At 32.9% G+C, this 14,396-nt stretch overlaps 1 protein-coding gene and 1 long non-coding RNA gene across 4 annotated transcripts in view; one reads left to right on the top strand and one right to left on the bottom strand.

Annotated features, from left to right (window-relative positions):
* Nucleotides 1-1,206: 1,206 nt before the first annotated feature.
* The window catches only part of rnd2 (Rho family GTPase 2), a 49,228-nt gene continuing 36,038 nt past the window's right edge, over nucleotides 1,207-14,396 (bottom strand). Inside the window, exons 4-5 of one of the 3 annotated variants that reach the window (NM_001045364.2) lie at nucleotides 9,059-9,193; nucleotides 1,207-1,710 (exon numbers count right to left, since the gene is read on the bottom strand). In NM_001045364.2, the coding sequence (NP_001038829.2) occupies nucleotides 1,441-1,710; nucleotides 9,059-9,193 (405 nt within the window). In that variant the 3' untranslated portion in view covers nucleotides 1,207-1,440. Of the gene's footprint in view, nucleotides 1,711-4,684; nucleotides 4,946-5,736; nucleotides 9,194-14,396 lie in introns of those variants that run through there. The other 2 variants (XR_015480042.1, XM_087243329.1) reach the window with 2 other exon arrangements.
* LOC141381175 (uncharacterized) lies at nucleotides 9,758-11,701 on the top strand. Its single transcript, XR_015480639.1, has 4 exons — nucleotides 9,758-9,851; nucleotides 10,536-10,593; nucleotides 10,709-10,773; nucleotides 10,888-11,701. It is a non-coding gene; the product is annotated as an uncharacterized LOC141381175 (long non-coding RNA).

The following is a 14,396-nucleotide window of genomic DNA, read 5'->3' on the forward strand; positions in this document are numbered from 1 at the left end:
CATGAAGGATTAAGGCAGTTCTGAAAGCAAAAGGGGGTCTAACCCGGTACTAGTAAGGTGTACCTAATAAAGTGGCCAGTGAGGAGGTTTGGAACAACATGAGTAAATATTTGGGCAGATAATTATATTAGCCAGATAAGAAATCAAATTACTGCTCACTGAACCACTTCAGAAGTTAGCCATGGGGGTTTTGATTGGCGTCATTCACATCATCTGACACGTTCCCCATCAGTACATCCCCAGTTATTAAATCATTTCTTGTCCGAATATATTTCTGGAAGTAGCTGAAACAGGGGTGGCTCAGTGGTTAGCACTGTCGCCGCACAGCAAGAAGTTCGCTGGTTTGAGTCCCGGGTCAGCCAATTGGCATTTCTTTGTGAAGTTTGCATGTTCTTTTCATGTTGGCATGGGTTTCCTCCAGTTTCCCTCATAGTCCAAAGACATGCGCTATAGGTGAATTGAATAAACTAAATTGGTCGTAGTGTATGAGTGTGTGAATGAATGTATGGATGTTTCCCAATACTGGGTTGCAGTTGGAAGGGCATCTGCTGCGTAAAACATTTGCCGGAATAGTTGGCGGTTCATTCCGCTGTGGCAACCCTGATAAATAAGGGACTAAGCCGAAGGATAATGAATGAATGAAAGTAGCTAAAATATTAAACAGCAATGCTGCAATCAAACTAGTATTTTGTCCCATTTACGCCAATACATCATGAACCTTCTGTCACTACAGTTTAAAAAAGTAGTTCACCCAACAGAATTATAAATATATCGAAAAAGCTAAGTCATACAAGTTTGGAATGACTTGAGGATGAGTAAATAATGACACAACACTCCCTGTCTGTAACCTAGAAGATTAATAAATCTCTCAGTTCTCCCGTAAACTACTGAAATTGTTGCTCATATACCCCTTCTGTTCTTTAGACAGCATTTGCGTTGGTGTTTCACTATAGTGTGAATGAAGTCTTTGTAAAGTCAGAGCATGACTGATGGTGCTGTCACACATGTAAAGGAGCGAACAGCAGAAGTCACAGATGTCTTTGTGGCACTAACGCTGATGCTAATCGCGACTAAAGCTGGCCAAAGATTCTCAGAACTCCAGAATTCCAGAGATTTAGTGCCACACGGATGAGCGTGTTTTAGATCCGTAATCTCCAGAGATGAGAATTTGTTTTTGTAATACTAAACATCAAAGCTGTCCAAACATTAAATCCCAAACCATTGTTTTATTATTATTCCTTTGCATCTGCTTTACACACTTAGGTCTGCTAAGTCATACCACAATGATAAAAATAAAAGCAAACTTGAAGTTAATAAATAGAGCTCCTCTGTATAATGTATTCACACAGCTGTACAGTCCCGTAGGCCTCAGTATGAGCCTCAATGTCTCGTATGTTTGGAGAATCTGTCTGTTTTATACTGATGTAGAGCATTGGTCTACTACATGATGGTGCAGCTCTTGGCTCTGTCCTCCCTGAGGGTGGGTGTGGCTTCGAGGGGCGTGGCTTGTGAGGTGACTGGCAGCAAAGGCTGATTGGATATGCGTTTGAGAGTGCGGCGCGAGGTGCTCCTTTTCAGGCTTGGGGCAGGTTCACGTCTTACCGACACCAGTGTGGTGATGTGAAAGACGTCCCGTACACTGTTTACACACATTCGGGATGAACACTCCACATAAGCAACTGCGCCCAACTCTCGTGCTCGGAGACTCCCCTGGTGGACAGAAAGACAGAAGTTAGACTTGTGTTGCTGATTTTCAGTAATAGTATATATCATTATTAGCATGAGTGATATTCATGAGTGATATTCTTATAATTTGAGGTGCATAATACTGGGTAACATGCAGTATTGTTGTTTGGTGTTGCGATAATGTTTTGAGATAACTAACTTGCAAAATATTATTTTTTTCAGCAGATTAATTGTTTATGTTATGATCATACTAAACTAAGCAGGTAATAGATGTTTTTTTCTGAGCTAATTATATTAAAAATCTATGTCAAGGTGCAAACATTTAGGGCTCTATTTTACAGATCTAAGCGCAAAGTCTAAAGCACATGGCACAAAGGCATTGAGGAAGTGTCAGAATCCACTTTTGCTATTTTAAGGTGTGTGAAAAATACCCCGACACATGGTCTAACAGGGTTGGGCTTATTTTCTTAATGAGTTGTGGGTGTGTTTTGAGCATAACATGCATTAAACCAATCTCATCTCCCATCAGACTTATCTACCATTCCCTTTAAGAGCTAGCTGCGTCACACCATGGCACATTTGCCGTTTACATGGTGAACTTTATAAGTGGAAAAACTGAACGCTTTACTAGTGTAAAAACGGTTAAACAGACCATCTGCAGCACGAGGATAAAGAACAAGCCTCCTCCATTTGGCCTCTTTCTCTTTACTTTACTTTAACTCTTTACTCCATTACTTTCTTAGAGTAAGGAAATGGTGTTGTAGGCTCTCCATCTGAAGACATCCATTAGCCTGTACATATAATTTTTTTATTTATTAAGTGCAAAGATTTGTTTAAAAACTATGTCTAAATTCAGTTCTAATTTCCAGCAAACAAATAAATAAACAATAATAAAAAGTGTGGTCAAAAAAATCCTATACTTATGCCCCATATGATGATAAATATACATCTCCATAACCTGACGGGTGGACAAATCTAAACTTGTTTTTAATAAATAAAATATAAATATGCATCTAATAAATAATACTGCTAATAATAAAAACATTATAATAAAAATGTGAATTGTCTTGAATGAACTGAAAAAGCCCCCTAAAATGAAGAAGGTTTCTATATTTATGTAGTAAATAATCATTTTAATCCTTCACTTTTTTTTCATATGTAAAGATATTTGAGTATTGCTATAGGTCCTGTGTGTATTAAGCTTTTGAAACTGCAAAGTTGCATAACTAATGCACTCTGAGCTGGACTTTAGACCGTATTTTTCTTAGGGTTAGGTTTAAAAGTAGAGTAATATGCTGGTGTTTAACTGCATTGCTTTATTGCAATTCTGCATTGGGCTCTCACATACTTTTTTGCTACTTCATACTGTAGCCGTGTTGGGCATTTGTCTCTGTCTCGTGCTGAACCCAGTCGACCAATCACAACAGACTGATCCATCGGTCCAATCAGTGCAGATTAGCTTTAGGCTAAGAAGAGGTTTGGGAACAAATGAATCGCTGAAGGAATCACACGGGAGTCGCTGGGATAATTAGGTAAAAATAAATGCATATTATAAGACAATGAAAATGTTTTTTGACCTTGCATGCATATCAGCATGTTGTTGGAAACCCCTAAACCAAAATATGACCTTTTATCATGCAAAACAGGGGCTCTTTAAGTACCAATTCTCACTAACTAATTGGCTGTTTATTATAACTTGTAAATTGCATGTTCTGAATGATCTTATTCTCCATCCCTATTTCCTAAACCCAACTAATACTGTAACTATTAATAAGTAGCAAATTAAGAGATTATTTATGCAAAAGTCATGATTCATGCTTTATTAATAGCGATAATTGTACCCTAAAATAAATTCTGACCGATATGTCTTGCTATTTACGCTAGTTAATGCAATGTTTACTTATGAGCTCTTGTTGGCAAGTGTTGCATATTGTACTTTATTATCCTTTTGAATAAAAGGAAAGTCTGAAAGCAGTTTACAAAAATATAGTTTAAGTAACAGTATAATGACAACAGTTCCAGCTCATGTCAATATTGTGATAATAATATCGTATTTCATGATAAAAGCTTCAGAAATTATCACAACAACTAAAAATTAATACTGTCATATGCTTAGTCATTGTACTGTCAGAATTATTCAGGAGCATTTGCTTTCTCGAACAAAAACACAATTCCCTTGTCACTGTTTTCTCGCTCGCGTTCTACAAAAAGAAAACCCTTTTTTGGTGTTTGTATGCATTAGCCTACAGCAAAAAAGACGAACCAAATGTCAAAGCAAAAAATAAACACGCTCTATCGTTCCCTCGGCTGTTTTTCTTCACCTCCCTTTAGACTGTAAAAGTGCCAGAAATGTCTTACATTATCAAATAACTGGCAAACTGAATGGGATCATTGTATAAACAACACATGTTATTAAATGAATCATTCTGGGTTAAAGATGCATTTTTCTTTTAACAGTCGCTGTGATCAGATCATGTCTAAATAATGCTGAATAATATTCCAGAATCACACTCAAGCTCTTAATGTCAAATGAAGATCTACCACTGTGCTCCAAATGCAATGACAGCATTGATTTTCTAGTGTTTAAAAGATTTTATTAATATAAATTGTTCAGGTTAAAGAGGCTCAAAGAATTATGTTTACATACCAATAGCTTGTAAAACTTGTAATGAAACTAAAGAAAAAAAGACTTTCCTAGAGCTGGGTGATTTGGTGTAAAATCTAAATCTTGATTAATTGAACATATTAACTGCATTACGATTAATGAACAATTATTTTGTTATTTTTTTAATAAACAACCAAACACCACATAAAGCTGCAGTTTACTCCTCTAAAAGTGTTTTGATTAACATGTTAACAATTTTCATCCAATATGTTCTTGCATAATGAAAGAGGGATATGCAGCGAGCACAGTTTAAACATAATGATTAAACACTGACAAGTTTTGAGGATTTTAAGGATAAAAGTATTAGCCCCTTTAAGCAATTTTTTTTTTATTGCCTATAAAACTAACCATCGGTATACAATAACTTGCTTAATTACCCAAACCTGCCTAGTTAACCTAGTTAACTTAGTAAGCCTTTAAATGTCACTTTAAGCTGTATAGAAGGGTCTTAAAAAATATCTAGTCAAATATTATTTACTGTCATCATGGCAAAGATCAAATAGATCAGTTATTAGAAATGAGTTATCAAAACTATTGTTTAGAAATGTGTTGCAAAAATCTTCTTCAGAAATTCGGGAAAAAATAAACAGGAGGCTAATAATTCAGGGGGGCTAATAAATCTGACTTTGACATATATATATATATATATATATATATATATATATATATATATATATATATATATATATATATATATATATATATATATATATATATATATATATGTATATATATAGATGTAAAATAACGTTTAATATGAGCAGGCTATTACTATTTCACAAACATATGGTAAAACAACAACAATAATTATTATAACAACGAAAATAATTAATAATTCGAATGGTGGACTTGAATAGACTTTAAATTTATCCTGGTCATTAATGGAGAGTAAAGTGATGACATCAGAATACAACTATTCATATTTCTGACGTTGAATTATTATGTTTGAGTCATTTGTTTGCAATATGTTGTTGAGAACATTATTAGACCATTTAGTCACTGGTAAAATCAGACATTTGTCATTATAAGATTCCCTCTTGCATTATATTAAACATTATATTTGCTAGAGTAGTTGTAGTGACATTGTTAAACATTTACTCTCATGCACAACACTTTGTTCGCTATGAAAGAAAAACATATAATATGCTTGTCGTAATCCTTACTCTAAAATTACTCTGCTTTCGGTTTCATTTTCACTGCTAAGTGCTGTTCATTCTTCCCGCGCGTCTTCCGATGATCGCTCTGTGCCACAAACTGAATGTTGATTACAACTTTTTTACCTGTTATTCACAGACTATGCAGGTTCTGTTCTCTAAAGTAGACGCACGCGTTTATCATTGAGTAGGGCGCGCCCGCCCTCTCTGTGGTAACAGCTCACGGTCAGCAGCTCACATCACATGTGATTTCGTGGCCGCGAATACATCATTACATGAAGACAGAAATGACATTTTTGATTGAATTGTACCTTATAAATACATTTGTGACACTTTCAACACTATTTGGAGGTGTCCATGTCGCTGAGCAACGTATGTAAAACAATATGAAAACTTGTGGGGTCGCCTTTTCTTTACTACTGAACTAGAAAATATGATTGACAGAACCGTAGAAATGCTGGTTTAAGATCATCTAGGGGGTCGAATTAAGACTGGTCTTTTTTTGAATAATTGTGCAGCTCTACCATACACTCTCACATGCACACACACTCATACACCACAGCCAACTTTTAATTCACTTATACCGCATGTCTTTAGACCCACGCCAACACTGAAAGAACATGCAAGCTCCATACAGAAATGCCAACTTGCCCAGCTGGACTCGAACCAGAGACCTTTTTACTCTGAGATTAACTTAACCACCGTGCTGCCTATAAATATAATTATATAGGCTTAAATGGCTTTTTTAAATATGTTTAATGTTAACTAGTATGGCATTAAACAAGCATCCATGTTCACCTTTCTTTTGTTTTCACTCTTTTTTTTATATAATTTAATGACGCATTCATCAGGTAGGGAACAAAAATATTACCTGAAACTCTCTGTTTTTCCCATCAAAAGGTCTACATTCACGTCTATTTGTCTTCTGCATCTAATGCTTAAAATAATAAAAGTAGCGGACACAGAATTGCGCAGTCTATTATTCTCATTACAGAGTAAAATTATAGAGAAACTGTGTGTTTGCTAATGAAATGTTGCAGAAACATTTTCTGCTGCTCTTTCTCTCTCTCGCTCTCAGTTTTGTTTCTGTGTATAATTATAGAGCTTTCTTTTAGTCTGTGCGCACTTAAGTTTCAGATACAATTTAAGAGCGGTTGATGTGATGTTTCAAGCTGTGATACTGCAGTGTGCGATGCTAGAATTCATCTACTGTAAACATATTTTGAGCAACATTTTCATGTACTGCCTAAGTAAAATAAATGTATTACCAATAGTATTTAATTATGCTTTAGGGTTTGTTGTGACATATACCTAAAGTTAATGCTTGACTGTGTGTTCTTAAAATTCTGTTCTTATAATTCAGACTGGGCTCCAGAAAAAGCACCTTCCGACAAATCAAGACAACAACTTATGAAATTCTACAGATGAAAATGATAACTTGCAGTTTCGTTTAAATAATACATCACTTTTTTGATTTCCCAGAAGTATTGACGTGTCACATAAGACCATTCTGTGATACTTTTGCATCTTTTTTATTTACTGTTTATTAGAGACCGAGCACTATCAGTAGACCCTATTGATATTGCTCCGTTTATTGTTCTTCTTCTTCTCTAGAATAAATCACATTTTTGAGGGTCCAAACATGCTTTAAAACTCACAAAATGTTGCACACACACCAGAAGTGTCAAAAAATTACGTTTGATATAGATTTCGGAGGTGGATGTGGCAAACTGGCTCAACAGTGCAACCTACAGTATGCATGTTTGACAGAGTGGCCACCAAGCTACGTTTCATACACATGTACGAAAATCGGCACCAGTGGTGTAACAAATTACAAATACTCAATTTATTGTAATTGAGCAGTTTTTCTTCTAACTGTTATTCACTAAGTAGTTTTAAAAATGTGTACTTTTACTTTATCTTGAATACATTTTTAGTTCAGTATTGGTACTTTTACTCCACTACTTTCCTTCAACCTGCTGTCACTACTTGATTTTTTTCCTGTCTTTTGAGGATTAGAAAAATCCGTCCTGTGATTCTTGTCCAATCAAATCCCACATAGAAGGTAAATCGCATCATAATGAACTATCCCAATACATGGGCGCTTTAAAATCACAGCAAAATTTTAGAAAAGTGTCCAAGAAGATGTTCAAAATCTTTACACGCATTGACCCAGAGACTGTTTAGATGCATGTCACTGATGAGAAGATGACAGATGTTTACTGTATGATGACCGAAATGGCCTTGAAAACCCAGCAGGCACAAGACATCAACATGACATCAGATTGACATTGTACCCCAACGTCATAGGGATTGTTACGATTTTAAAGATGACATAAGCGCAAACACAATATCAACATGTGAGGGACAAAATACCAATACTAAATAAGTGCAATAAAGTGAGTTTATTTACAAAGATGGTAATAATAATAAATGCAAAAATATGTATATAAAAAACATTAAATATTTACAAGGATATTTTGAAATTTACAAACAAATGGGACACACGATGTTTGAACAGATAGATGGGAGAGTTGGAGACGCAGGCATCGTCCAAACAATAGAAATAAATAAAACAAAACAATCTATTGGCCCAAGCTCTACCCTATCTATCCATGTAAAAGGAATGTAAAAGGGATATTGCATTTTGTTTGGAAATGAAAATCAGGTTCACATCAGAACTCAATGTCAGGCTGACGTCAATCCAACCAAAAATCTATGTTGAATAATGTTACAGGTTGACATTGTGTGGATGTTACCACTATTACATCTATCAGATGTTGGCTTTTGGTTGTCAAACTTGACGAATGAATTTCAATATTTGACGTCAATATGATGTTGGTTTAAGATGTTGGCTCGACATTATTGGACATCAAAATAACGTTGTTCTTAAACACTGGCTAGTCATTGAATTTTGGTCGCCTGATGTCACAACCTAAATCTAACCTAATACTCACTACTGTAGAGTACTTTTAAAAGGTCTACTTTGAGTAATATTTACAACAGATACTTTTACTCTACTTGCGCTACATTTTTAGACAAGTAATGATTTTTCTACTTGAATAAGATTGTTCAGTATTCTTTCCACCACTGATTGGAACACACTTCAAACATGCCAATACCTACAAAAAACCTCTTGGAGCAAAATTATTTGCAATATAGTAAATGAACATATCATTTTAATTTCTGGGTGAGCTATCACTTTAAATGGCTAGTTTTTGTCTATGTTATTAAATTTGTGCAGTAGCTGTTGGGTAAACACTAATATCATATCATATTGTGTGAACACTGTTTTGGGTGGTTTATGAGAATACAAATTTGTTTACTAACATGTATGACCTATTAAAATGTTGAAGTGTTTTATGAGGACATGTCTTGAATTAAAAAATCATACCTAACCGGTTCTTTTCACATTAAAAAATTGCAAAGTTTGGGGTAGGGTAAGGAGATATTGTAATTGTTTTTTACAGTATAAAATGAACTATGCCTATGGAGAGTCCTCATAAACCACCAAAGCCAACATTTGTGTGAGTGTTTGTATATATACACTCACCTGTTCATGAGTGACAGGTATGAGTCTCTGTTTGGACAGTTCCCTTAAGGTGCTAACATCTGTTCTCATATCCAGCTTACAGCCGACCAGCACCAGCTTTGCATTGGGGCAATACTCCTGAGCCTCCACCTGCCACTGACAGAGCCAGACAAACAATCTGTAAGTCACTATAGACATTTGGGGCTTGGGGTTCAACAAGGGTAAATAAAAATGATCAATAACAACATTATATGACCCAGGACCACAGAAGTGTTATTATTATTGTTAAATTATATTCATTAAGATTTATACATTATAAAACCTAATTAAACCTTGATTTGAAAATCAAGTCTGAAGTTTTAAGCAAAATCCAAATATTAAGAAAATCACCTTTAAAGTGCTTATCAATCTAATTATTATGGTTTTTCTCAAATATATACACTCAAAAAAATTTATTATGGCTTTAGTTGGTCCAAAGAATGTAACTATGTTTAAATTAAACAATTTGCTTATGTTTGTGTATTAAAAATAAAAGTGTTGTGTTGGAAAAAATTTGAAAATGTAAGTTTTCACATTTAAACAGCTCGCTTAATTAACATGAATGAAAGGGAGTTGTGTTGCTTCTGCAGTACTGCATTTTGGTCAATAGGTGGAGAAATATCTGCACATGCGCAGTTTCAAAACAACACAGGAAGTAAGAAGATTCAAACCACAACGATCACTCTCAACTCGGCGCCATATTATGGGAATCAAAAGATGAAGATTACAGTACAAATTGAGAACGTTCACAAAGCTTTCCCCACTGTGGACACAGGTGAGATTTTTTTTTTTTACTTATTATGTATTTATACTGAGGCTGTGACAACATTTTAATCATAAATGTACTCTCTTGTAATACTATGTTGTGTTTGTGTATAGTATTGCTATGAAATTGCCATGTTCCCTGTGTCTTTTCCACATTATAGACAGATATATGTATAGTTTGTTTTGCATTCCTGTGAAATTTTATACTTGGTATATATTAACTCCCCCAAAATAAAGTTGCAAACGTTGGTAGTAAGGAATAGTCATGTTAGAATAGTCTAAGCTTTTCACTCATCATAGCACACGTGCTGCTGATAATGTGACAATAAAAGTGATTTGATTTTTTATTTGATTTGATAGTCTTTATTTTAAATGAGTGTCAAGCAGTTTGTCAAGTTTGAATGCCAGTTTTGATAACCTACATACAATTTATTAAAATGTGGTGTTGGCACATTGTTATTTATTATCTAATTGTATTATTCAAGCCTGTTAACTTTTAAAAAAAAAAATCAGCAAAAAAGCATATGTGACACTTAAATAGTATGACATCTAGCATGATGACATATTTAATGTAAGCTTATTTGTTTGGTCATCTAACACGTTTAAATTTTTAAGTTTAGTAGTTTGCTATGTATATTATTATATTTTATTATTACAAATCTTTGCTCACTCACATCTATTTTCTCCCTCACAGGTTTACAGCTCAACATCTAAAGTCCCATATCTGGCTGAGGAGACTGTGGATCATCCAGGTACTATGCCTTTAGACGCCTATACACACATTAAAATGATATACAGGAAAAATTATTAGTAATTTTAACTACTAATTTCTTAGTAAATTACTAATTGTCATTTCATGTCATTTAGAACATCACCAGTGGAAAAAAAGGTGTGAATGCATCCTCAAAGCCCCCAAGTGCAGGGAGTACATGGTAAGCTATTTTATTTTATTTTTTTAAACATTTTGTATTTTCCTCTTAAATCAATTCCTTCTTTCACCTTTGATCTGTTGGTAAATGTTTTATTTTTTTACCTGACATTTTTAGAATGCTGGGCATGATGAAGCGCAAACCTTCTACAGTGTTACATTAACAATCTACAGTGGTTACATTAACATTTAGCAGACTCTTTTGTCTAAAGTGACTTACAACTGAGGACACATTCAGCAAATCAACAAGAAGTGGCAATACACCCAAGATGTGCTAATTATACAAAAAAATTTAAGAATTAAGAATGCTTCTACATGTGGTTTGTCAAGCCCACACACCTGTGTAAAGCAGACTTCATGCACAATGTTTTTTTTTTTGTTTTTTAGATATAGGGAGTGGTTGTAAGAAAGTGTCTGGTGCAAATGTGCATAAATGGTGCAAGTGTCAGAGAGATGAATGTGTGTAGCTATTGCATGTTCTGTGATGGTTGGTCTAATTTATGGTATAGTGCTGATCGTGTTACTTTGCTTTAAATGTTAATCTTTCTTTGAACAACTGAAGTGTTATCTGCTTTTTCAGTGTAAAGAAGGTACAATAGTTTACAAAAGAAGACTTAATTTTTTCAAGTATATTTTTGATAAATCATTTGAAGGCAGAATATTGTTTTTGAATGTTTTTTGTAATATATGAAAAGTATTATTATGAAAAGTGTATTTTATGATGTTTTTGTAAGCATATTTTTAAAATTATTTATTGTTTTCAATTTGCTTCATACTTGTATTACTATTATTTTAATAGTATTAATATTTTAACTTATTGTAATAAGTGAAGATACAGATAAAGACAGTATTTGGATTTTGATAATCATTTTATTGCTGGAAAATGTGTAAAACTGTAAAAATGCTATTGAATAAACTCAATGAAACGGAAACTGTTTTTTTTTTATTTGGTTAAACATAACAATATCAATTTTACAATAATTGAACTTAAATAACTACATTGATTAAAGCTAAATTATAAATGTTACGTTGATTGAACTAAACAACATTACATTACCTTTATGTAACTAACTTAAGTTCACTAAAATTAATATTCTTTCTTAAAGGTAACTTAACTCTGTTACGTGGAACCAGTGGACAAAAAAAAGTTAATTAACGCCAACATATCATTTTTTTGAGTGTAATTTACAAAAGGAAATTTAATTAATATATTAACAGAACATGACCTTTACTTTATATTCTTATGAGTTTTGGCATAAAATATATGGTCACACTTTACAATAAGGTTCATTAGTTAATGTTAATTAATGCATTTACTAACATGAACAAATAATGAACAGTACATTTACTACTGTATTTGTTCATGCTAGTTAATGTTAGTTAGTCAAAATACAGTAGTAAATTAGCTTTATAGCTAACTCTGGCACGACATGTCATGTTGTACATTGTCCCTGTGTAAAAATGAATAAATAAATAAAAATAATGAACCTTATTGTAAAGTGTTACCATATATATATATATATATATATATATATATATATATATATATATATATATATATATATATATATATATATATATATATATGATAACACTTTACAATAAGGTTCATTAGTTTTTTTTTTTTTTTTTTTTTTTATACAGGGACAATGTATATATATATATATATATATATATATATATATATATATATATATATATATATATATATATATATATATATAATTATATAATTTTAACCCATACAGTGTACATCTTGTATGTATACAGGTTTAATGCTAAAGAGTCACATAAAGACTTTCACACTACAGATTTCAATTTCACATTCTACAAAAAGCATTTTTACCTAAATATTAAGCAGCACAAATGTTTTAAAAACTAATAATTAGTAATGCAGGATCATTGATGAAACTGTAACATTGGAGAAATCATGCTGAAAATCCAGCTTTTGCATCACATAAAAAATTAGAAAATTATTATCATTAAGTTTATATTAAGTTTTCTATAATAAAATAACTCAAATAATAATCAAATAAAAAAGGCAAGGCGAGGCTAGTTTATTTATATAGTACATTTCATACACAATGGTTATTCAACATGCTTTACATAAACAGGAATAAAAGAAACAAGTACAGTATAAGAATAAAAGGATATAAAGAATACAAGTATTTAAAAATTACAAATTTAAAATGTGTTAAAACAGGTTTTTAAAGAGTGAAAATAGAAAGAAAGACAGTGTGGTTGTCAGATGTAGCACAGTGCTTAATTTGTAAAGGCACAGCTAAAAAAAAAAAAGGTATAATTTTTATTAAAGTCATTAAAAAAACAATACTGAAATAAATCAATTAAATATAATACATTAATAAATCCGTAATAAATCAAATATCTGACCATAAATATTGTTCAAAAACATCTTTTTCTTTCTGTCTGTCCGTTCTTTTCTTCGATTTTCTCCAACTGTCAACAAAGCGTTAAATCTGCAACTGTATATCTGTCAGTTTCTCTAACTCACCTTCCATCCTTTCTCCTATCCAGCTTCTACAGTCCATCTAATAATACTCTATAGATCTAAATATTAAATATTTTATTATTATTATCATCAATATTTTATTTAGTTTTCCAGCCAATGCCTGCAGTAGTTGTTTATGCTCTAATACAGCGAGGAACACCGCTCCGGCTCCTTCCTGTAATTTATGTGCACATAATGGCTGCATAATGTAGTTGTGCGCTGCATCTGAGAGAGAATTAGGAAAGCAATTTGAACAGCTATTGTCTGATTACTTACAAACACTCGCACTGATGCACATCCAAATCCAATCTGACAATATTTACACCCGTTTTACAGGACATGCAGTTAAAGTGATAGTTCTACCAAAAAACTAGAAATTATTTAAGTGGTTCAAAAACGTTTAGAGTTTCTTTTTTTCTGTTGATCACAAAAGAAGATATTTTGAAGAATGTTGGCAACTGGTAGAATTGACATCTATAATTCTTTCACAACAATGCGATCAGTCTTGTCTGGTTCATGAAGTGTACGATTACATTGGTGAGATTAAAGCCTTTAGTGCCCCATGTGATCAGCTGCTAAATTCAAATCTGCTTTTCCGCAATGACTCTTACTGCTTGCCGCAAATTACAATTTATCAGCAGTTTCAAACAAATACTGTTTATTTTAGCTATAAGACATTTAAATACACATAAGTACTAGCAAGATGTCAATTATGCAGGTGGCAATTATAATTATTTTAACATAAACAGAGGATGTGCTACAATCACATCATATACACACTGTTAAGGTTACATGAATATTTACTCTGTGCTTCTCCCAGTTAATCAGCCACTTACTTTCATGTATTTTAAGAGAAGTTGATTAGCTATCATGTTGGAAATCCAGCACCTCTCATTTTTCCTTGCAGTGCAGACTAACATCACTGAGACAATAACCCACCATGGATTTAAAACGATCATTATTAAGTTGCTAAAATGATATAAAATCTCACAAAATAATTAGGATGTTTGTCAATATTCATTATAATGGTACTCCATTAACCCAGCTTGAAATATAAGATCCTTATAGCAACCAGTCTGATGCGATGAACTTATCCAAGTTGTTATTATCTTCTTCTT

Source organism: Danio rerio, chromosome 3, assembly GCF_052040795.2.
Source record: "Danio rerio strain M-AB ecotype USA chromosome 3, GRCz13ab, whole genome shotgun sequence".
In the NCBI taxonomy this organism is placed as follows: domain Eukaryota; kingdom Metazoa; phylum Chordata; class Actinopteri; order Cypriniformes; family Danionidae; genus Danio; species Danio rerio.